At 53.2% G+C, this 24,854-nt stretch overlaps 2 protein-coding genes across 5 annotated transcripts in view; both read right to left on the bottom strand.

Annotated features, from left to right (window-relative positions):
• Positions 1 to 3,333: 3,333 nt before the first annotated feature.
• Positions 3,334 to 24,854, bottom strand: part of ATXN10 (ataxin 10) — a 156,909-nt gene continuing 135,388 nt past the window's right edge. For all 3 annotated transcript variants that reach the window (XM_017339764.3, XM_002723648.5, XM_051840579.2), the window contains 2 exons: positions 4,246 to 4,432; positions 3,334 to 3,611 (listed from right to left, as the gene is read on the bottom strand). In XM_017339764.3, coding sequence (XP_017195253.2) covers positions 3,605 to 3,611; positions 4,246 to 4,432 — 194 coding nt within the window. In that variant the 3' untranslated portion in view covers positions 3,334 to 3,604. The remainder of the gene's footprint in view (positions 3,612 to 4,245; positions 4,433 to 24,854) is intronic.
• On the bottom strand, positions 4,439 to 24,404 carry LOC127489310 (uncharacterized). 2 transcript variants are annotated; one of them, XM_051840580.2, is made up of 2 exons: positions 20,568 to 24,404; positions 4,439 to 18,830 (listed from the first exon to the last, which is right to left on the bottom strand). In XM_051840580.2, exon 2 carries the CDS (start codon positions 7,333 to 7,335, stop codon positions 6,391 to 6,393), a length of 945 nt encoding a protein of 314 aa, XP_051696540.1. In that variant the 5' UTR covers positions 7,336 to 18,830; positions 20,568 to 24,404; the 3' UTR covers positions 4,439 to 6,390. The 2 variants fall into 2 exon arrangements, with proteins under 2 accessions (XP_051696540.1, XP_051696541.1); XM_051840581.2 differs by having other exon boundaries at positions 20,572 to 24,404.

Genomic DNA, 24,854 nt, shown 5'->3' with positions numbered 1-24,854 from the left:
CTTGCTATGACACAATGCCAGGCCCTGTCCCATCAGAACAGCTTCATGGGGCCGGCGCTGTGGCACAGTAGGTTAACGCCATGGCCTGAAGTGCCGGCATCCCATATGGGCGCCAGTTCGAGACCCGGCTGCTCCACTTCCTGTCCAGCTCTCTGCTGTGGCCCGGGATAGCAGTAGAAGATGGCTCAAGTCCTTGGGCCCCTGCACCCACGTGGGAGACCCAGAAGCTCCTGGCTCCTGGCTTTGGATCGGCGTAGCTCCGGCCATTGTGGCCATCTGGAGAGTGAACCAGTGGATGGAAGACCTCTCTCTCTCTCTCTGTGTAACTCTTTCAAATAAATAAAATAAATCTTAAAAAGCCTCATGAGACCAGGGGCCATTCTGTCTCATTTAGTGCCTGGCGCACTGTCTGTGGTGCAAAGTTAGACTCGGTGTGATGAAGCATCACGATCAAGCCACACAGCTGGCCTGACAGGGCTGACATCTGAAGGCTGGGTTTTCTGACTCAAAGCCCACGTCCTCCAGAGCTTCCCTGCTCTAAGTCCACAGCCGCCACGTGTCCCCCTATTTCCTCCCTCCCTCCCCCCTCTCGGATTAGCTGCACAAATCTACCGCAAGGCATTTCCTGCTGTGTGGCCTTGGACACCGACTTCTCTGGCTACACTTACTCTCCCACGTGACGGTGAAGTCCAGAAGGAAGCCCTGCACAGAATCACTGGCCTTACTCTCGTATACTCCTATGAGGTAGGTGGTACTGTGGGCCCATTTTCAGAGGTGGGGAAGGGGAGGCACACAGAGCTTCCGGAATCTGCCCCGAGCTGCTCGAGTCCAGGAGCAGGGACTGGAACCCAGGAACCCAGCTTCAGGGTTCACTCTCTGGGCCGTGACACTTCACAGAGTTGTGGTAAAAGTCGTAACATGTGACCTACACTCTCGCAACAGAACAGGCACAACACAACTCTGCGTAAATGGGAAGTGCTCACTACGTCACTCGGATGAAAAAGAAAACACTCCACGTTTTACTTTAAGCTAGAATCAACAATGATCAGAAACCTTAGAGAAACGTCTCTGGCTACGAGCGAGTTCACCATTACCACCGGGTGGAGAGGACTCGCGTACGTTTAACAGTGCGTTTGTATGATAGATGGTAACCAAATTCATGCTGTAAATATCATGGAACACTTGACCTAAAAAACTCAGAAATACAGAAAATGCCCACACAAGAGGGAAACAGGTACTGTGTCAGAGGGAGACAAAAAAGCCGAGTTTTGAAAGCAAAGTTTAATTGATTTCCACAAACAGGCCAAGGCCGCCGGAACAATCAGAACCCTGGACAGCGCCCAGAGGCCGTTCCTCTCCTCAAAGGCTGATTATGTTCGTAGCTGCACATGGAGGCTCTGCCTCAATTTCTCTGCATTTTAAAATGCACCTTGACTCTCCTGCTTCCCACATGCAAGCTGACTCCTTCCGAGCAGAAGTCACTGATGACGAGACACATCTACTGATGCGGAAGTTCTTCTCCTACAAAGACTGGTGTTGTTCTAACACCTTTGTTTATCCTTAAAGGACAGAGGTTAAAGAATAACAAATCACCCGAATGCCAGATGCTAGCAGGGCAGCCCAAGAATGACTTCAGAAGCAACAGACACAGAACGCACACCTATTGAAAACTGCATCACTTCTCCATGTGCCATTCCGCAAAAGGATGAGCGGTTAGATTCTGAAGTTACTGAACAACAACAACAAAATGCATTCAACATTAGCTTCTAAACACAAAACACAGAAACCAGGAGATGCATTAATACGGACAGATTCTAACAGTGTAGCATGGAAGTGGTGAAGATAAATATTTCTGAGATCCTAACACCCATTGTGGAGGTATTAAAGAAAACGCCCCTCTGCCTTTTAGAATGGAGCAGGCGAAAGAGCTTTGTTGGCTTGCTCTTGAAAGCACTGATGTGGTCACAAACTCGCTGGGACCATTCTGCCCCTTCACAAGTTTTCTAAGGCTGGCCTGCTTTTCTCCCTTCTCAATGACTGATCGGCGGTGACTTAATCCCCTATAGCATGTAAAACAAGGCTCTCAGAAGCTCCAAGTCCACTGGGAAAGAACAGGGGAGCTGTTGTGCTCAGGAATTAATCTACTGAGGGAATCAAAAGCAGCCCAGCGCGGCCAGCAGCGTGCTTCCCTATTTAGGAAACACAGAGCCATTACCCCATTCTGTCCTCTCACAGGCTCCCTTTTGTTTATCTGTGTTTGTTATTACACGGCTCCTACTGGCGTGTTTGTGTGATTCCACTGCTGTGCACACACCCATTGAGACGGGAAAAAAGAAGTGTCTACTGCAAACTTGTTAGAGGAGAAGGGCCGCCCACTGCTGTTTCCCTTTGCCTTCTGTTTGGAAAAAAGGACCTTAACCCTTTAGGACTCAGAGGAGAATGACTTTGTGTGCGCCTGGAATTTTCCCACGGCTTCTTTACTGACAGAATGTCTTAAACAAGAGAAGAAACACGGCGCGCAGACTGGCGCCACCCCTGCAGAGCTGCGAGGAGCACAGAGGTCTACCGTGTGCGGGAAGCTTGCACTGCACTCTCCACACGCTCCCCTACGCAGTCTGAGTAGGCGCAGAACAGCACAGAAGCACTTGAGCCTGGAGCAGTCAGTATTTCTTTAAAACTTCTGCTGGGTGCTCACTGTCTGCAGTCACAAGACGACCTCCCACCCAGGTCGTGCTGACCACATGAACGCCCCAGGGGCTGCGGGCAGCTCAGTGCTCACTTAACTCACCCAGCGTGAGCTGGACAGATGACGCCTAGATCAGAAGACAATGGGTGGCCACACGAGAGGCCCGGCAAGCCCAAAACTATCCTGGAATTCTAGGGAAGCCACAGTTAATAGGAAGAGGGGCTTTCCCCAGAGAAGGGGACCCGGGTGACACTGGAGTACCATGGCCCTGCACAAGGGCAGACCGTCAGACCGCCCTCCTCTCCCTCCGAGAAGCCGAGCTCTAGGCCAGTTTGGAACAACAAGAGTTAAGCGGCCCATGTGCTCTCTGCCACATTCCAAAGGGACAGGGCTCGGGCTCGGGGACAACGCAGCCCAGTGCCCAACGTGAAGAGGGAGAGTTCTCGGATTAATTACCTGGAAATGAGTCTTGTCAATGTTTTGGAAAGGCAGAAGGGGTGAAAAGAGATTGCTAGAATTAATCACAGTGAGAAACCAACTTCAGCTGCCTGACAGAGCTCAGAAAACCCAATGAGAAGAGGCAAAGCAAGGGCCGAGGCTGCACTGCGTCTGCAGGGACGCACAAAACCCAGCAAACGCCCCGCCGCTGCCAGACGAGAGGATTTTTTATTTGCTGTCGCAGGCGTCAGTACAACACATCATTTAAATGCACATTCTATCCAGGGAACAAAGGCAAAGCAGAGCCACATTTAAAACACAGGAACAAGAGAAAACTCGGGTTCACAGTCAGCTTATTCGCACTTAACTCTATTATCTAAAAGACCCAATAATCTTCAAACACTTGCGATTTCACAAACTGTAGAAGACGAAAAATCCACGCAAACAGGTTCTGAAAACTCAGACGCCTGGATGGAGAGTTCATTCACTGAGAGGAAAAAAAAGAAAAAATCATCACAGCTTTAGTGAGGTCTGTTCACCGGAATCAGCGGACAAGAAAACACACAGAGCTCCCGCAGTGGGGCCGTGTCACTGGGAGACCCGAAGAACCCACTCGGCACTACGCGCTTTCTGCTCTATCAATGGCAGCCAGTGCTGGTTAACCTTCAGTCCAATCAGAAGCTTCGTATCGGAGCACGCATAAACGATGACATGTCGCAGAGTGAGCTCTGCATTTTAACTCTTGTAAGAAACGGCAGTATCCGGCCGGAACAGAAACCGCACCGCCCTGGCGCCGTGTGCCTGGGTCCCTGGTACTCCCCAGTACAGACCGGGACCTCTGGAGAGAAAGCCGCAGTGAACTGAGTATGGACTTCTTTGTGTGGTCAACAGTCCCAGACACTCAGGGCTGTGACTGTGCACACAGCGCCAACCCGCGACAGGCAGAGACGGCATCAAGCGTAAGGGAGCTGGAGTCGGCTTCCCGCTGGCCGGACGCCGTCTCACCAAGGCCTGAACACCCAGAGGGACAACCGTGTGGGGCTCTCTTTGGTAGACCACGCTGGAGGGCAGATCTCTCCCCGGCCACGCTCCAGGTGGGGAAGGAAGGGCAGGGTGCTCACCGGCTGGGGCCGTCGCTGCTGGACTTCAGAATCAGCTTCCCGCCCCTCTTCTCAACTTCGAACCCCATCTTTTTAAGGAGCGATGTGTCTGCCAGGCCCTGGTCTTCCATCTTGGCAATCACGTCCTGGTTTTGCGCGTTGTCCTCTGTAAGGTTTCGGATGGCATACACCACCCACTGGGTCAGAACTGGAGCTGGAGTGAAGGAACCGCCACACGCTGCATTGCTGGAGGAGGGGCAGGGGGCACAGAAGCACTGGGGTCCAGGCTCACTCAGCTGGTCCTGAGGATGGTCCATCCATGTGCATCAAGTGGGAAAGAGCGCACACCCACCAGGCACCCGTGACCCACGCACGCTCCGTGTCTGCTGGCCAGGCAGCGAGAGCTGCAGTCATGAACACAAGAACACACACACACATGCTCACACACTCCTGTATGGCAGCCATGTGGCCGAGTTGCTGGGAACCAGAAAGAGGAGCACGGAGAACGTCAGGAAGACGCAGGGTGAGACAGGATGTCACCCAGTCAGCTCAGTCCAGTTACCAACAGGGACTGCTGGGGGTCAGAGGACTTTCCCTCAGTCATTACTTCAAAGATGAAGCTCAAAGGCCCTGGTGCCTCAAAAATATTAGATTCCCTCCTGTCTGTGGCTGAAGCCCTCTGTGAAAATGCGCCGCTCGGAGCCCAGCACACCAGGCCGGGATGCATGCCCCGACCGGAACAGCACCACTGCACCATCCACTGCGGCTGCTGCAGTTACCGGTGGCTGTGCGACCCCAGGAGAGCATGAGGGGTCTACACGCCGCGCTGCAGAGGACAGGCCCTTCCCCAGTGGGCCTGGCACTCTGGTCCATGGACAGCACCCTTTGTCCAGAGAAACAGGCCTCCCTGCCCACAGTCAGATGGAAGCATCCAGAAAAGCAAGTCCTGTCCAGATGCTCCCCACACCAGCATTTCCAGCACCAGCACTGGCGTGGGTGGTTCTCCATGAAGTACCAACCCTGGCGGGAGAGCCAAGCTCCTGGACCGCGGGCCGGACGGCCCAGGTCCTGCTGAGCCCCCAGCCGGGAGAGGGAGGCACAGAGGTTCGCACCCACACGCACAAAGCTGGCAGCTCTTTCTTGCGGAATGTGGCATGTGAGTAAATGGTTTTCTCCCGAGTCCTCGTCCACTAAAGCCAGGCCCAGGGAAGCCGGACGCACAGGCAGCTGCGGGCATCTGCAGGACCTCTGAAGGCTGCCCTACCTGGCTCCCTCCAATCCACACCAAACCAGTCACAGTGCTGCCAGCCCCTCCTGGGTCCCCGCCCACTCCGCTGCCCCGAGCACAGCCTTGCCCAGGGCCTGCAGGGGGCCCAGGGAGCAGGTGCTGAGTGAGCAACCCACCCACTGGCCTTTGGATTTCTCATCAACACAGAACAGGGGCTGCTGGTGCCAGCTGCCGCTGCCGCTGGCCAGCTGTCTGCCCTGTGGGGGCGGCCACTGGCTCATGAGGAAGTGCCGCGCTTCCTAGGACAGAACTGCACACACACCGACACAAACCCAGTGTGGATTTCCCCCTTTCCAGGACCACTAGACGTCCACTCTGTGCCAACACAGAAAACGAGAAGATGATCCCAGTGTCCAACACCCTAGGGTGTCAGTGAATTTCCAAGCTAACGAATCATCTGCCACAGCCGGCTTCACACCCAAGATGCACTCGCGTCACAGATTCATTTTCTCACTTCTGCAGGAAAAGGGGGAGGCGGGGCCCGGGAGGGGAGCTGGATGAAGAGCAAACGTCTGAGCAGTAAATTTAGGTAAGAAAATGTGTAACACGGGGGAGCGGTGGGTCGTGTGTAATTCTCCAGTGGTAAATGACAGAAACAAAACATTCATGCCTGAAACCTCCGAATCACTTAGATGGAGTCAAAACTGAAATCCCCCTGAACGCGCTGAGTTCCCGGATCCCACGGCTGTGCCACCACTGCCAGCTGCACGCGCAGGTCTCTGGCAGAAGGGGCCGCCCAGGGGTCTCATCATTAGAATCTCCACCGAGGCCTGCGTGCTTCTGCCGCCAAACACCATCTGCCTCCCCAGCTCCAGCAAGCCCCGGTGCTGGCCTCGCAGCCCTAACGACTGCTCGTTTTCTACAGGGAACAAGAGTCTTCAAGACTCAGATAAGGGCCACCTCCTCCTGGAAGCCTCCTCCCCTACTACTCTACAGCGCCACCTAGGTCTGGGGATGGTTCTAAGGCCTGCTCTTTCTCCTCCACTGCCCTGCACAGGAGCTCTTCCCACGCAGGAGCCACGCTTCCTCTCCCTTCCCTGCTCGCCCACAGCACCCAGTCTAGCTCCTGGACCAGGCGCGTTCAATGTGGCTCCGGTGGAGTTGTGTGCTGCTGGGGGCTCCTGGCAGCAAGGCCGAACCTCATTCACTCTGAGCTGTCCCTGGTGCAGTGTGGGGAGACCTGTGCTGGGTGCCCACGCAGAGCCCACGGGGGCTGCACACTGCACTGTCCCTGGTGCGGTATGGGGAGACCTGTGCTGGGTGCCCACGCAGAGCCCACGGGGGCTGCACACTGCACTGTCCTGCCCTTGGTGGGGAGACCTGTGCTGGGTGCCCACGCAGGGCCCACGGGGGCTGCACACTGCACTGTCCCTGGTGCAGTGTGGGGAGACCTGTGCTGGGTGCCCACGCAGGGCCCACGGGGGCTGCACACTGCACTGTCCCTGGTGCAGTGTGGGGAGACCTGTGCTGGGTGCCCACGCAGAGCCCACGGGGGCTGCACACTGCACTGTCCTGCCCTTGGTGGGGAGACCTGTGCTGGGTGCCCACGCAGGGCCCACGGGGGCTGCACTGTCCTGCCCTTGGTGGGGAGACCTGTGCTGGGTGCCCACGCAGGGCCCACGGGGGCTGCACACTGCACTGTCCCTGGTGCAGTGTGGGGAGACCTGTGCTGGGTGCCCACGCAGAGCCCACGGGGGCTGCACACTGCACTGTCCTGCCCTTGGTGGGGAGACCTGTGCTGGGTGCCCACGCAGGGCCCACGGGGGCTGCACTGTCCTGCCCTTGGTGGGGAGACCTGTGCTGGGTGCCCACGCAGGGCCCATGGGAGCTGCACCCCCTCCTGCTCTGTGTGGTTTGCTGACTTGCAGTTCTGCAGGGCTGCGAGATCACAAGGAAGGGAACCTAAACACAGCCCAGGCAAGGGGGCTGTGCTGTGCCAACAACGGCAGGAGGGTTCCTGTGTGGACAGAATGCAAGGATGGCCTCAATGCTGTCCATGGCGGGGGTTAGGGAAGGAACTTCTCTACCTCATTTCCTAGAGGCAATTCATGCTTGCATGTTCAGCACCCAACAGCACCCAATTTCCATAGGGAAGATGCTATGTGACACCCACTGTCCACCTGAGCAGGAAGGGGCAGAGAGAAGGACTGAGCAGTGGCCCTCAGAGATGAGGCGCTGCAGGTGCCTCCGAGGATCCCCCTGCCCCGTGATCAGGAGCAAAATGTGATGACCAGGAGTCCCACAGGGCCAGACCCTGCCCCGAGCCAACAACCTCACAAGCCTGAAGCCCAAAGCAGGAAAGGCGTTTTTGTTCCTCCCAAGTTGGACACCCACATACAAAAAGCTTAAGCAGAGAGGCGGGACCACGGGGAGCCCGCCCCTCCCCAGGGCTCTGACAATCAGAACCACCACCTTCCTCTGTAAGGAGGCTCCACGTGCGGCCTGTCTATGCCCTCCCAGCGAGCACCAGCACTCTGGCGTCTGACCTGTCTACCCACAGCTCCACGCCACAGCAGGCCCTCTAATTTGTTCCCTCCTCAACTCCAAGACTTCAGCTCTACTGCTTAATGGCTCAGACTGAATGATTACATCGACTTAGAGTTGTTCCTCATGAAATGTGCACACCGCTACGCACCGCATCTACTCCGAGCCCGGCCATGACTATGGATGGCCTTGTTGTGCTGGGAAAGGGGGTCCTGGGCAGCCTGCACAGACCGCGGCAGCCTCAGTGTCACAGGAGACTAAAGCAAGTCCCAGTTAATATTCACATGGCCCTCTTGTTCCCCCTGACGAGACAGAGCGAGACAGAGCGGGGGAGAAAATTAAACATCTCCCAGAGTCTCCAACCCTACCAACACTTGAAGGGCTTCACTGTATGCTTGCTTTGGAAAGACAGCTTCTGACGTTTCTATAGTTACTACAAATAGGAGGTGTGAGCCTGTTTGTTGCAAAACCGCCTTGAAAGGACTGTGCAGCCAGCCCCGGAGTGAGGACTCGACAAGGCCGCGCGCTCTTCAGCGGGCACCCCAGAGTCCTGACCTCGGCCACCAGAACACAGGGGCAGTAAGAATCCCGAGCTGCACAGCACGGGCAATGAGAGGCTGGGAAACCTGCACAGAAGCAGCAGAGCCCGGGACGCCAGAGGGTTCCACACCGAGTCCAACACTGACTGTCCTCATACCAGTGAGGGCCGGACGGTGTGGGCTGGCTGAGAAGCGGCATGACAGACAGAGTGCATGACAAGGATGCTAGTGGCCAGCACATTCTTAGAGTGCAGCCAGCTGAGCTGAAATGTTAGTGCTGGCGCTGTGTGCCCAGGAAGACCTCATCTGATGGAGGGCAACCTTCTTCCAGTTACAGAACTCAAAGGGACCTGAAGTCCGGCACAGGACCCGAGCGGCAAAGGCAGGGCCGTGGCCCTGGCTGCTGGCCTGTGTTTAGGAGACAACTGAGGATAAGCCTGTGGTTTTGAACGGCTGCAAACTAAAAATTGGTTTTACATATTTAAATGGCTGGAAAAAAATCCAAAGAACAATACTAATGTGTGACACATGAAAAGTGAAATTTAAACTCCAATTTCGGTAAATAGAGTTCTAATGGCCCACAGCCAGCGACACGTTGTCTGTGGCTGCTGGCGGGGCAGGGGCAGTGCCGGGCAGCTGTGAAGAGGCGGTGTGATCCACACAGCCAGAAATATCCACCATGTGGCCCTTTACCGACAAGGCTCGGCCACTTCTGGCCTAGACCATGGGAGACACCAATAAATATTTGTTGAATGAACACATAAACCAACAGTGAAAAGTACACATCAGGACTGGTGGTGTGGCGCAGCGGGTAAAGCCGCTGCCTGTGACACCAGCATCCCATATGGCCGCCAGTTCCTGTACTTCCAATCCAGCTCCCTGCTGATGGGCTGGGAAAAGCAGCGGATGGTGGCCCACGTGCTTGGGCCTCTGCCACCCACGTGGAGACCTGGAGGAGGCTCCTGGCTTCGGATGGGCTGTTGTGGCCATCTGGGGAGTGAACCAGCAAACGAAGATCTCTCTCTGCTACTTTTTTTGTCCTTGCAAAGATATCTTTATTTCTTTAAGATTTACTTATTTACTTGAAAGGCAGTTACTGACATAAAGAGGGAGAGACAGTGAACCATCAGTCCACAATGTCCACAACAGCAGAGCTGGGCTGATTCTAAGCCAGGGGACCATCTTCTGCTGCTTTCCCAGGCCGTCAGCGGGGAACTGGATCGGAAGTGGAACAGCCGGACTCCAACCGGTGCCCCTGTGGGATGCTGGTGTCACAGGCAGATGCTTAATCTACAATGCCACAGCACCAGCCCCACCCCTTCTCTTTCAAAATGAATAAATAATTTCTTTTCAAAGGTGCTAATACCTTTGAAAATTTACATTATTTAAATTATTATTTAAATTAGTAAAAAATTGCGTTATTTAAATTAGAACAATTCAAAAATATAGTAAAAGGGTTTTACTGACTTTTCAGGAAACATGCATAGATGTGCTTTATACATAACATATCTATACTACCTGAGTACTATGTGAGTTAATTTTGGCTTCCAGCATATACGTTTAAACAGCAAGCTCACGAAGGCAAGGGATGCACGGAGCATGTGACATTCCAGGGATGTGCTTTGAAGTGGTGACTAAAATGGTTCCAGAGCACGCAACGTACAAAATTAGCTTCAGTGCCATTGACTCCGGCACCACGAAAACCCAGCGCATGTGAGCTACCTGCTAGTACAGCGCCCACTGGCTGCAGAGGCTCTTGCAGCGGGAAGCGTGTGACCACCGTGGCTGCTGGGGGACGCTCGGCGTCGTCCCATGGCTGCCACTAGCCGACCTGGCTCGCAGCAAGTGCTGCCTGCTCCTCTGAACATCTGGAGCTGGGCCGGTCCAAAACCAGGAGCCAGGAGCTTCTTCTGGGTCTCCCACGCAGGTGCAGGGGCCCAAGAACTGGGGCCATCTTCTGCTTTCCCAGGCCATAGCAGGGAGCTGGATCGAAGTGGAGCAACTGGGACTTGAACCGGCACGCATATGGGATGCCGGCACTGCAGGCAGCAGCTTTACCTGCTATGCCACAGCACCGACTCCCAGTGTGTTGTTTTTAAAACCACTTTCAGTGATGGCAGTTAGCCAGCAGTTAATTGGAGGGCATACATACTCCTGGCTTTGATTTTTAAATACTGTTAAGACAACAGACTGTGCAGCACTGTACCAAAATCCTGGAAGCACAGATGTTCCCTTGTATTAAAACACAGGAACGCAGAGGGAAATTAGATACCAAATAGACTAACAATTTGGAGAAGGAATAAGGAGCCAAAATGGGTGGTTTGCGGTACATGTGCACACAGCTGGTTCCTGCGCCAGGCCCCGCAGCCCCAGCGTCAGGACAGTGACGCGAAGGCTTCCTCCCCCCTTCCGAGGAGGAGAGGTGCAGCTGAACCAGTGATGGGAGTGGTGTTGAGAACAAGGAGTCGTTGGAGCCAGACGGGCAGTGAGCGTTCCCGGCATCTGGACGTGGCGTTGGCTCGTGCGGGATGCCATGCGCTGCGGAAGAGCAGCGGTGTTCGGATGCTTTTCTCCCCCAGGCGCTCCATCTTGTTTGGCCCCCAGCCTGCCTGTCTGCTTCCCACAGTGTCTAGCTGGGAGCTCTTCGCCCGGCTGCTGCCCCCCACAGTGAGCACGGTGGTCTCAGGGGCGTGGGTGGGGAAAGGGAGGTTCTCCCTGGGGGAGTGAGGACCCCTGGGGTGGTGCTGGTTAGCAGGGCTATGGCCTCTACAGGAGGAAGGGCCACCACCTTGCTGTTCTTCCCCGGTGACCGACGAAATCGGCACATATGAAGCATTTTGGGTTTTAGCAGTGTAAGACATTTTCAACAGTTTTAAATCAGAACTGCTCTGTACAGTCTGGCACCCCTATCTAACACAACAGGTTTCCAGATCCAGGACAACCGATACCACTTCTAACTTAAACCACACCCCAGGCTCTGGGCAGCAGAGTGCTTCTACTTGTACCTGGGGCAGCACTCCAGTATCACCTGGGGACTCTGGGAGCCACTGCATATGACGTGTCCAGCAGAGTGCTGGCCCCAGCGAGGCCCCAGCTCATGATGCCCCAGTCCGCTGGACCTGGGCTGAGATGCTGTCTAATACACACACGCAGGCATACGGCAGGGGGCAACCTGGGGCCAGTAAGCCTCCAAAGATCCAGGGATGCTGTGGGTAGTGTCCTGGCAGAGCCTCTGGCAATACGGCAGCAGGAGGGGCCTCTGACCCCACAGGGGTTCTGAGCGAGCCCAGGCAGGCACAGCAGACTGGCAGCACTCCAGGCCAAGAGGTCGTTTATAAAGCCCCTGTCCCCTGGGACCCCTCCTCAGGTAGCATTCCCACCGCAGACACACTGCCATCTTCAGTGTGTGCAGAGCTCTGCAGAGAGATTAATTTAAATATCTCATGAGCCAAGAATGAAGATGGGGGCCAGCGCTGTGGCTCACTTGGTAATCCTCCACCCGCGGCGCCAGCATCCCATATGGGTGCCAGTTCTAGTCCCGGTTGTTCCTCTTCCAGTCCAGCTCTCTGCTGTGGCCCAGGAGGGCAGTGGAGGATGGCCCAAGTGCTTGGGCCCTGCACCCGCATGGGAGACCAGGAGGAAGCACCTGGCTCCTGGCTTCAGATCCGGGCAGTGCCAGCCATAGTGGCCATTTGGGAGTGAACCAACAGAAGGAAGACCTTTCTCTCTGTCTCTCTCTCTAACTCTACCTGTGAAATTAAAAAAAAAAAAAAAAAAAAGCACGGAGATGGAATGGTCAGTGATCTGCAGTGTTACTGGCAACAGCAACACTTTAGCAATAGCTACCTGGACACAGTGTGGCAGAGGTCATCCTACACTCAGGAGAGGATTCAGGAAACCTCACGTTGTTTCCATTCCACAGAGGAGGCACCAATGGCAGGCGGCCAGCTGACTCGTTCCTGGCCAGGCGGCTCACGCAGCACTGACCGGTGCAGGCAGCCCAGCTCCAGCACCTCTCCTAGGCCGTTCAGACATGCTGCTTCCAGCACTGCGCCCACAAATCAAGGTGAGGACCCACAAAGGAGCTCCTTTCTCTTCAAGAAGTCCCCAAAGGTAACAAAGCACCTTTGGAGTCGGCTGATAAGCTAACAGCTTAGAGTGAAGCAAGAAGTTGGAGTAAAAAATGCAAATAAACCATCTAAGGTATAGATGAGTGTGGGCTGAGCACTCACCACATTTCAGAGGTAATACAATACAGCCAAGGGTCAACACCAGTTCTGAACTGCAACGGATTAAACGGAGAAAACACGGGGTGAAGCTTCTGCCAGACTTCACCATGAGACACAGCAGGCGACAGTCGCAAGCTCCCTGTCCTGTACGTGGTCAGAAAGAGCGTCTGGTGCTACTGCTTCTGATGGGAAATCACCAGTGCCCCGGGGATGCCCGGTCCGTGGCACCACAGCCGTGCCAACTCGCCTCTTCACGCCCTGCCCAGGAAGTCGGCAGGCACAGCCAGGCGTGTTTCCCTGACGGCTCTCCCCAGCACCGTGGGGCAGACACAGGGAGTGGCGCTTCCCACACTGCACTGTGTGCTCCCATGAGTGGTCAGCAGCTCAAGAAGCACACGGCGTCTGACCGGTCTCCTCCACACAGAGAGCGACAATGCTCACTGCCGGCCAGCACAGGCAGAGCACTGCCGCGACCCTTAAGTCAGGACCACCTTCAGGAGAAATCCACAATATGCACGTTAACTCCAGCATTAACTGGAAATAAAAACCACTTACACTTTAGGGTATTTAAATGCTAAGTTGGTTATGGCGGCCTTAGCTTCTGAAATGCTTCCTAGAAGCAACTATCTCTTTTTTATTATTGTTATTATTTTTATTTTTTGACAGGCAGAGTGGACAATGAGAGAGAGAGAGAGACAGAGAGAAAGGTCTTCCTTTTACCGCTGGTTCACCCTCCAATGGCCGCCGTGGCCGGCGTACCGCGCTGATCCGAAGGCAGGAGCCAGGTGCTTCTCCTGGTCTCCCATGGGGTGCAGGGCCCAAGCACTTGGGCCATCCTCCACTGCACTCCCGGGCCACAGCAGAGAGCTGGCCTGGAAGAGGGGCAACCGGGACAGAATCCGGTGCCCCAACTGGGACTAGAACCCGGTGTGCCGGTGCCGCAGGCGGAGGATTAGCCTATTGAGCCACAGCGCCGGCCACAACTATCTCTTCTTAAATTTTCTGAAGTACTGGACATCTTGCTTTCAGAGTAAAATTCATTCAGTTACAGAAATTTAATACTTTAACATGCTTTCCCCCGTCCATGAACAGTATGACTTTTGATCTTGACACTGGACTTGGAACAAGACATTTAGATATAAACAGAAGCGTAAATTGTTCATCACACATCTGAATGAGTCCATTCATGAATGACTATGGGGGTATTATGCTCAACGCTGGGGACATGCCAGCTAACAGAACCAGCGCACTTGTGACATTTCCATCCCAGTGCAGAGGCAGGCACCAAACCAGAAAGAACACCTGAATTCTGAGACAGGAAATGCAGAGCCACCAACTAGCCGGAGGCACTCGAGGAAGGCCTGAGGAATGAGCGCTGGAGGCAGCACCTCACAGATACAATGCGGTCAGCTGGGGCACTCGGCCCAGCACTGATGCCCTGCGCTCGGCTCCTGGCTCCAGCTGCTTGCTAACGAAGACGCTGGATGGGAGCAGTGATGCTCACATACACTGGGTTCCTGCCACCTACTGGTGACCTGGATTAGGATCCTGGCTGTGGGTCAAGCTGTCTACCTCCCAAATTTAGAACGGGCCAGGCGGGGAGCAATCATTTGGAGAGCAGAGTCCCAGGGCTGCAGAGAGGGCAGCAGGCCATGCAGCAGTGTCCAGCACGGACACACGGAGGAAGCAGAGTGTGGGCAGTGTGAACCGAGGCTGAGGTGAGTCAGCGTCAGCTCTGGAGAGCTCTCAGGCTACAGGAAAGACTCTGGATTGGGTTCCGACACAACGGGAATCCACTGACCAAGCTGAAGCAGAAAAATCAGGCGGCTGTCTCTGGCAGCTGTGTGCAGGGAGGCAAAGATGCCCAATCAGGAGGCACGAGTGAGATGCTGGAAGAACAAGGATTCCCGGCGATGTATCGAGCTTGCCAGGCTGTGTCTTTCATTTTCTAAGATACAAAGAGAGATCTCACTCCTTCCTTTCCAACTTGGATGCCCTTTCCCAACCCTTGTTTTCCAGCTTTGGCTGTAACTCTCAATACGACACTGCACACGAGTGGAGAGCAGGGCTGGCGTTAAGACACAGTGGGCGAAGCCGCCACCTGCAGCTGCAGCACCCCACAGAGCACTGGTGAAGTCTCAGCTGTTCCACTTCTGATCCAGCCCCCTGCTATGCACCTGGAAAAGTAGCAGAAAACGGCCCACGTCCTTGAGCCCCGGCCACCCAAGCAGGAGGTCCTGATGGAGAAGTGGGGACGGCAGGCAACTTTACCTTGTTCAGTCTTTCAGCACTGAGCGTGCCGCTCGCTGTAGATATCTCATTTCTGCTTTTCCCACGCGGAGGCAGTGTCACTGGGTTCCGGTAAAGGCTGTGGGATTTTATCAGATGCCTCCTCTGCATCCAGTGCACTGACTATGTACTTCTTCCCTTCGCTGCACTGACATGAGAACTGTACTGATCGTCTCTGGTGGTAAACCGTCCTCGCAGGGCAGCAACTCCACTGGGTTACACTGCACAGTCTTTCGCAGACACCACTGAATCAGTTCACGCCTGTTTTTGTGAAGGACTTCATGTCACTGCTCATACGGGATAGCAGCCTGTAGCTTCCTTTTCTCACGAGTTCTCGTTGCCTGGGTCCCTGTCAGGATACTGCTGAACTCACAGTACGTCAGTTAGCAAGGATTCCCTCCCGAACAGCATGAGGACTGGTGTGTGTTCTCTAGACGTTTGGTAGAAATCACTACTGGGCCGCCGCCTGCAGTGCCAACATCCCATATGGGCGCCAGTTCAAGTCCTGGCTGCTCTACTTTTGATCCAGCTCTCTGCTATGGCCTGGGAAAGCAGTGGAAGACGGCCCCTTGTGTGGGCCACTGCCTCTGAGTCTCACACTTCCTCTGAGTGTGAGACTCAGAGGAAGCTCCTGGCTCCTGGCTTCAGATCAGCTCAGCTCCAGATGTTGTGGCCATCTGGGGAGTGGACCAGTGGATGGAAGAGGAAGATTCTCTCCCATCCTCTCTGCCTTCCAATTAAATTAAAAACAAAAAACAAACAAAAATCACCCCACTACTGAAGCCAACACCTCGAGGCCTTTCTTCAATGGGAGATTTCTGATTGCGGAGTTCAACACCCTTACCTGGGAGTCTGCTCAGACCGGCGATGTTCAGTGTCTTGGCAGTTTTTCCAGCTCTTAGCTACTTATTTCGCCCAGCGCACAGGCACAGCGCGGTTACAGTCCTTACGTGCACGGGGACAGTCGTAATCTCCCATTTCCACTTTTAGTAAGAGTATTTCCCCTTAACTTATTTACTTATAACCTGCACAAATTTCTTGATGTTTTAAAAGGGCCAATTTTTTGTTTCATTTTTCCCTACTTCACCTCTGCTTTATTCTTCAATACCTTCCATCTGCTAGCTCTGGGTTTCATTCAATCTTTGTTGAGTCAGGGGTTGACAGCTCTCTAGCTTTTCTCTTATTTCAAATGCAGAGCGACCGGGAGGAAGCTGCGTGTGCTGCTCACTCCCCAACAGCAGGAACAGCGCAACCCGGGCCAGACCGAGCCAGGCCTGAATCTCCACCTGGGCCTCCCACGTGGCAGGGACGCAAACACTCGTACCACTACCTGCTGCTTTTCCAGATGTACTGATCGGAAGCGGCAGGGCCGGGACATGAATGAGATCCAGTAGGTGTAGGCACCCAACGTGGCATCTTAATCCACCGCGCCACCACACACACATCCCGTTTTTAAATGTAAATATTTCTTAAACTTCCCCCTTAGAAGTACTACTGCTGTGTCTACTAAATTTTGGTCTGATGTTTTTATTTTCACTAGTCTCTAAATATTTTCTAATTTCCCTTCTAATTTCTTGTTATTTTGGTTGTTTAATATTCAAAATCTGTGAATTCTCCAGTATGATTTGTTGCTGACTGCTCTCACCACCCTGTTATGGCCAGAGCGGGTACTTTGTGTGGTATTTCCCTTTGGACACCTCCTGAGAATGTATGGCCTAAGCTACGGCTTCCTCTGGAAAATGCCCCCTGCGCAGGCTGCTACTGGGCAGGATCTCCTGTGTCTGTCAGTTCTGTGTAAATCCTGTTTCCGGTCCGGCCGTTCTATCCAGTATGAAGATGGGGTACTGAAATTCCCAGCCACTACTACTGAACTGTAATTCTTCATTCAGTCTGTTTCATTCCACAGATTTTCATGGTCTGTTAACAGGCATGTATCTTCTAGCTCTTCTGATTTTTTATTAATTAATGTCCTTCTTTGTCTTATGTAAAATTTTTAAAAGATTTATTTATTTATCTGAAAGCCAGAGTTACACAGAGAGAGAAGAGGGCGAGGGAGGGAGGGAAGGAGGGAGAGAGAGGGAGGGAGAATGTCTTTCAACCGCTGGTTCACTTCCCAGATGGCCACATGGCTGGAGCTGCACCGATCCAAAGCCAGGAGCCAGGAGCTTCCTCCAAGTCTCCCAAGTGGGTGCAGGGGCCCAAGCACTTGGGCCATCTTCTACTGCTTTCCTAGGCCATAGCAGAGAGCTGGATGGGAAGTGGAGCAGCCGGGTCTCAAACTAGCACCCATATGGGATGCAGGCACTGCAGGCTGGGGCTTTAACCCACTGTGCCACAGCGCCAGCCCTGGGATGCATGTTTCAAAATACAGCTTTTCAAAGTCATGTGATGACTGAACTGACTTCAAGTGTGGGAGATTTACTGAGTGCAGTTCACAGGCCCACCGGGCAGAGAGCACTCCCACACACTGTCCCCTGAGGGCAAGACTCACTTTAAAGGAGGGCTTGTCATACTATGTGATCATCCCCAGAGGTCTGGGTCCTCGCTGCACACAATGGGATGCAGCTCCACCTCACGCTTCTCCCCGGCTCTGTCCATTGATGAGCGGTTTCACAGCACGGAGGCCAGTTTGCAGCTCGCCCAGTGAACCCAAAGGGCTGTCCATTCCTCAGTCATCCCCCGCAACACAGAAAACCCAACTGCCATTGTTGGGGCGGAGGCAAACCAACTTCACGGCCACAGCTGGAGCTCACAGCAACCCTCCCCTGCCCCCCACAGGTCACAAGCATTTCATCTCCAGCTCAGTGAGAAGACTTGCAGACCAAGGAAGAGAGGTGGAAGAACAGCCGAAAGTTCCTTTGATCGCTCCGGTTTCTGCACTAGAATCATCACCAATGGAGGGTGACGTGGATCCAGACAGCCAGGGAGCTAAGGAAGCCCCAGGAGCCCTCCCCGCCCGGCCCACCAGGCTCTCCTGCAGAAAAGCGGGCGTCCCAGCTCCCCCCAGCGTCCTCGGAGTCCAGCCATTTGCCATGGGACATAAACGCGAGAGCCGTGCCGCTCGGGGTTAGGTGTTTGCAGCCCCTCACCCTGGCTCCTCAGTGAGACTGTGACGGGTGTCGGGAGCAACACGTCCCTAAACTCGGCAGGCAGGAGCCTTCACAGAATCCTTCACGAATCAAACATGCCCGTAGATTGTTTTACTGTGCTGGTCTTAGAATATAATAATTCTTGCTAAGAATGACAGCCTCAAAATAAAACAGCCAGGAGTTACTATTTAACAGTGCTGAGTGGTTGTGGCACACCGATGTTGTGACCAGGTCTTGCTGCCATTGCTAAATCTGACCAAGGTCACTTCAGGCGAGCGTGCGGACAGTTGGTCAGGGTCACCTGAAACATCTGCTCCCCCGCAAACTCCAGCCACCTGCTCTTTGAAGTCCCTCACAAAATATAGATTCTGTGTGGCAACACTATTTAAATATGGCAATAAAAGAGTTATTTATTAACTTCTTAAACATAGCCAAAAGTCACAGCTGCTTTTCACAAAGAAAGGTAATGAGAAAAGAAAAAATGGGAAATGAGTAACTGTAAGAAAACATACACATCTACGTAACACTGCGCACAGGCAGCTCGGCGAAGGCAGTCTCCGCCCTGGGGACACGTGACGTGACCTCCCAAGGCAAGCCTTCCTCCTTGGGGATGGCTAGCATCATGGACCTGCCCGAGTGACGGGGTCAAACATGACGAGTCAGCAGTGATGGAGCCTGGAAAAGCCGTCTGGGGACAGAAGGGAGAAGTAATTATCAACCTCTAAAAGGGTTTCCTTGAGAAAGTAAACTCTGAGCTTGGTGAGATTTTTTTTTTGTTTGAAAAAGATTTATTTAATTACTTCACAGAGTTACAGAGACAGAGGGATAGACAGAGAGCTTCCATTCCCAGGTTCACTCTCCAGATGGCTGCAACAGCCATCTATTAAGATTTCTCTTTCAAATAAACTGAAAGTAAATCAAACTAAACAGCTGAGGCTGGGCCAGGCCGAAGCCAGGGGCCAAGAGTTCCTTCCAGATCTCCCACGTAGGGTGGCATGGGCACAAACACTTGGGCCATCTTCTGCTGCTCTTCTCAGGCCATTAGCAGAGATCTGGATGGGAAGTAGAACACGAACCAGTTCCCATACGGGATGCTGGCACTTCAGGCAGCGCGTTTACCCAGTAAGCTATGACTCTGGCCCCAAACTGACTGTGATTTAAAAAGGAGTCCAAAGGGCCAGGGTCGTAAGCTGCAGCTTGTGACGCTGGCATCCCATATCAGAGTGCTGGCTGCTCTGCTTCCAATCCAGCTTCCTGCTAGATGCCTCTGGGAAGGCAGCAGAAGACGGCCCAAATACTCGGGCCTTGCTGCCCACGTGAGAGGTCTGCATGAGGTTCCAGGCTGCTAGCACTGGCCCCAGCCCTGGCTGCTGTGACTGGAAAGTGAACCAGCACATGGAAGATCCATCTCTCTCTTGTTCAGTCGCTCTGCCTTTCATATAAATAAATCTAAAAAAAATTAAAATGCCCAAGACTCTGCAATGACCCTCTCACTGGAATCAGCGTGCTCCCCAAGATGAAGTGCTCACAGGACGCCGCTGCAGGGCGGCAGCCAGGCGTGTGACCCCATGGCCAGCCCTGGAGCTCACGTGTGAAACTTCTGAAACACAAAGGCAGGAGCTCGGAAGCGCTCTGCTGTGCCCTGTGTGTGCAGAGGACACACGAGGAGTGCAGGGTGACGAGCCCGCGAACGCGCTGCCTGACTGCGGGAGCGGAAGCTGGGGCCACACGCACTCTGCCACAGGGCGCAGACCCGCAGGAATATGGATCAAGGCTATAAAGTTCTGTTGAGTTTTCAAATGAATTTCACATGGTGGTCCTTAAAACATGAACAGCAACCACTGCGAAGTAAACTTAGGAAAATACTGCCACGTCAGAGCCAGACAAGAAATCCAAGGAAGCCACTCCACAAGGCACTCACCACGCTGCCCACGTGGGGACTGCTGCGCCAGGTCTGCTCTGAGCTAGTGACATGGAGGACGAAGCAGCCGCCTTCAGATCAGAAAACGCTGTTCTAACGGCTCGAACCGAGCACCTCAGCCCAGCAAGCAGCAGACTGGAATCTCTGAAGGCAGTCTTACCCTCAGGCCAGGTAAACTGCATTAACCAGGCCCAGCAGACGAGAGCAAAGGCCTGGCTCCAGCGCAGGACCCCAGAAGCCCAAGGTGGATGGGGGGATTCACAGAGTGCACCCCCACACACCTGGAAGCGTTCATTTAACACCACCCCAAGGCCATGCCAAGCCGCACACCAGCCTGCACACTGCCGCAACCCAGTGCCAACCACTGCCTTCAGGGACACCAAACTGAGCAGACACACCTAAAGGAGCAGGACTGAGATACTGAATTGTGTGGTCTCGTTCTGTAACAGTTCTATTTGCCTAAACACTGAACAAGAGTCAGCAGGCACTTCCGTGAGCACTCACCCACCCCAGTATGTCCGATTCCTTCAGTTTCCAGCTGCCACCCAGGAGCTGTTGCTAAGATACCAGAGATGCTGGATCGAACAGGTCCTCTGCATCTCACGCTGAGTGGCTCCGCGCCTGTGTGTATGGTTCAGGAGGAGGGTGCTTGGTGGCACCAGTTACAGCTTCCCCAGCCTGGGATGGTGCCAGTGCTCTTACCACAGCACCACAATTCTCAAGACAGTAAACAGGGGAAAATACAGCTTGATCGTTATTCCTATAAACTCTTGCATTTTTGTATTAAAGTGAATTTTATTTATTGATGAGGTCTGGAAGGAAGGAAGGAAGGGAGGAAGGGAGGGAGGGAGGGAGGGAAAGAGGGAGGGAAAAACAGAAACACAGAAGAAACGCAGAAGAACCCAGCTGGGATTTTCAACCTCTCCCTGTCCGACTCATCTCCCCCAATAAAAACAATATAAAAAAGAAGCCCACATCAAGGACAACCCATCAAAACACAGATCAAAAAAGAATGAAAGAAAAACACTTCAAATAAAGTTCAGCTGTTTCTATTTGGAAACAACAACAACAAAACCCCCACTTGCCACAACACACTGACAAATGAGAAAGGGACTCTGTGGTAGTGGAGCTGGAATTTTCCGATGGCATCGGCTCCTATGTCATTACTGTGGGTGACCCAGAAGTGAGTGGGGTGAGTGAACAGCTGGGCTCCAGTTCCTGAAGCAGCAGCAGCGGGGGTGCCCTCCAGCCCCAGGAACTGGAGATCCCTGTGGTCCCTGTAAGCTACTTCCAAGAACTGCACCAGGAAACCTTCCAGCCCGTCCCACTGAGGGCCGTCTCAGTTCCAGCTGAATCGGATAGGCCAGCCTGGAGTCCCCATCACCAGGCAGCCGAGAAAGGTTGACTTTTACAGTCTTGTCTGCAGGTTCCCCACAGGGAACCACCACAGGCCCAAGGTATCCCGGGTCCCACTCTATCATGGAGTGTGCTCACGTCCAGGGACAAGACCAGTTTATCTACAGAGAAATTCACCAGCTGCAGTGACTCCTCATCTAAGCATTATCTGAAACATCTCCAGTTCCTTAACACAAAATTTAAATTATACTTCATTAAAGCTTGCCTGCAATTAATTATTAAAAGAACGGGTTAAACAAACCAAATGTAAAACAATATCACTGCTAAATCATGAATACTTAATTTACTAAAGAGCCAAAAAACATGGAGAAATTTCTCTTGAGCTGAGAGCTACCCTGCCTCCAAAATAATTAAGTACACACGCCCACACGCACCCGCCCACACCTGCAGACACAGACGCACGAACCCGCTGCACAGACACAGATGCACGAACCCGCTGCTCGTCCTCCCATGCAGCAAGCACTTGGGGCGTCCACCAGCATGTCATCACTGAGATGAAGACCAGGGGCCCTGCCCGCAAGGCTCAAGGAACTCAGTCTAGAACAGAGGTAGGAGTCTTAGCTCCCAAGGGCCACTGGGATACTGAGAACATCATTTGTGGGCAACCACAAACACTGTGGTTGCCTCGGCGGGGCCAGAAGAAATGATTTACCGGCCTTCTATGGCCTGCGGGCCAGACTCCCCACCCCTGGAGAGTGATCAAGACCTACGTGAACGCTAACACAAAGTAAGTTAGGTAGCTACACTGATACTATGGGAAAACAGTTTTTACAGATAAAGAGGGTTACCCTCAAATGGTGATGGGGCTACCTATCGGCACCTAAATTCACTTTATAAATGAATTGTAAAAGGTAAAGCTACAAAATAATTTTCAGACTGTTACGACTTTGGGAGACGGAAATATTTCCAAACAAGACACACATGTAAAACAATGCCAGCCATCAGGCGGAAGGCTAAGAACTTCTGCTACTCAAAAGAAACACAGCAAACAACCAAATACATAGCAATGTGGCTAAAAGAAAATAGCAGGAACACCTGGAGCTGGCAAAGAGGGTCCATCTAGAACATAAAGATCTGTTACAAAACAAATGGTAGAGGTAGCTCAATGGAAAAACGGGAAAAGGTTTGATCAGACACACTGTGTGCACACGCACACACAAATTCAAATTGCAAACACACATCTTGGAAGGTGCTCAGCCTCCTCAGAAGCCGTGTGGGCAACAGGGAGTGGCCATGCAGCCTTCAGTGGAGGCAGGACGTGGTGCACAGAGCTGGACATGTGCACCACACAGCAGACAGGCAAGGTCAGTACTGTTAAACCAAGCAACAGCAGCCAAGCACATGGCAAACAAAATGCCAGTTGAGAGTAAACCACAAAGTGAGCAAAGTGGAGGCAGAGACAATGCTCTCTCACGGGGAGCTGAGGAGTGGGATTACGGCGCCAAGTGACTGTTCAGAAACCCTCCCAGTGAGCAGGAGCAGAATCACAGCGCGGAAGGGGCCCTCCCACGAGGTAAACGCTGTCACTGGCATCGCGTGCCCAGCCCGCTGGTTCTCGGAAGGCCAGATTCTAATCTATGGTCTGTATGTAAAAAGCAAACCTCGAGGGGCATGTTTCCTCACTGCTGACCAATCATCACTCTCTTTTTGCTCTGATTTTCTGTATGTATTTCTTATTATACATATTTTATATGCCTTTAAAATCTGAGTCTCAATACACAAAATGCCAAGGAATTAGTGAGGACATCTACCACTAAACACAACTGTAACATCTTATCACTTAATGATTCCGAGTGTTCTCAAGGAGCCTGCCACGCTCCATTAGCGTGCATTTTCATTTAAAGTTAGGAGCTCTGAATAATTTCTTCACTGTATGAACGTGTTACCATGGTTTCTCTGTGCATGTTCTGTCCCCACCCAGTGACCTGTATGAAGGCCAAACAAGGCAGCTAGGCACTGGGCACTCACAAGTCCCAGCTCTGGCTCTGACCTGATGCCAAGTCATTAGACTCAGTGTAGTTCCTCATTACAAAATGGTGATGACGACAACAGTACCTGCATCCTGGTGGTCATCAGGATGAACTAAGGTGTTGGCGGAAACACAGAACAAGGACTGAGGAACTGTCTGCTGAAACAGAAGTGCTGTCTCAAAGAGAAGATGTGAGTGAGTGAATGAACACCTGGCCGGGTGGACAGCGATAGGTGCTGGAGTATGGACCACACGTGGCGTGTCCACAGATCAGCAAGTGATAGACGCCTGAGCACGGACCACGTGTGGTGTGTCCACAGATCAGCAAGTGATAGGCGCCTGAGTGCAGACCACGCGTGGCGTGTCCACGGATCAGCAAGTGATAGACGCCTGAGCATGGACCACGCATGGCGTGTCCACAGATCAGCAAGTGACAGGCGCCTGACCATGGACCACGTGTGGCAGGTCCACAGATCAGCAAGTGACAGGCGCCTGAGCACGGACCAACGTGTGGTGTGTCCACAGATCAGCAAGTGACAGGCGCCTGAGCACGGACCACGCGTGGCAGGTCCACAGATCAGCAACTGACAGGCGCCTGAGCATGGACCACGCGTGGCGTGTCCACGGATCAGCAAGTGACAGGCGCCTGAGCACGGACCACACGTGGCGCGTCCACAGACCAGCAGCATGCCTGTGTCCAGCAGCCTTTTAGTTTCTGGCCATTGCCAAATGATTAGTGATGAAAACTCTTCACCAGAAGGTCCATTCAGAGAACGTAAGTGTAAACTGTTGATTTTTTTTACAGCATTTTTTTTTCATTGAGAAATGCGACATCTACAATTGTACCTGAACATTCTTGTACTGCTTTCTTTTTTTCTTGGGGGCCTAAAAACTGTCCAAATTCTACTAAACACAGACTGCAGCGACTGGCAACAACGCCACGCACTGAGCTGACTCTGCCCCCCCCCCCCCCCCCCCCCGCAGAGGCTGCTGGGCTCTGCCTTTCCTGACTGGCTGTATGGACTACTGTAACCTTAAAGGATTCCTTTTCCTGTTACTAATCAGAAAAGTGTGAACATTTTTAGTACAAACAAGCATTTTGCAGTCTACTTACTTTTTTTTTTTTTTTTTTTTTTGACAGGCAGAGTGGACAGTGAGAGAGAGAGACAGAGAGAGAAAGGTCTTCCTTTGCCGTTGGTTCACCCTCCAATGGCCGCTGCGGCCGGCGCGCTGCAGCCGGCGCACCGCGCTGATCCGATGGCAGGAGCCAGGATCCAGGTGCTTTTTCCTGGTCTCCCATGGGGTGCAGGGCCCAAGCACCTGGGCCATCCTCCACTGCACTCCCTGGCCATAGCAGAGAGCTGGCCTGGAAGAGGGGCAACCGGGACAGAATCCGGCGCCCCAAC

The sequence above is a fragment of the Oryctolagus cuniculus genome, chromosome 11 (assembly GCF_964237555.1).
Source record: "Oryctolagus cuniculus chromosome 11, mOryCun1.1, whole genome shotgun sequence".
NCBI lineage: Eukaryota > Metazoa > Chordata > Mammalia > Lagomorpha > Leporidae > Oryctolagus > Oryctolagus cuniculus.
Note: the sequence above shows the minus strand (reverse complement) of the source record. Positions and strands in the feature narration are given on the sequence as shown.

Coding starts and splice junctions, on each gene's coding strand:
- LOC127489310 (XM_051840580.2), bottom strand. CDS start 7,335: ATGGGCCCTGCGTGGGCACCCAGCACAGGTCTCCCCACCAAGGGCAGG.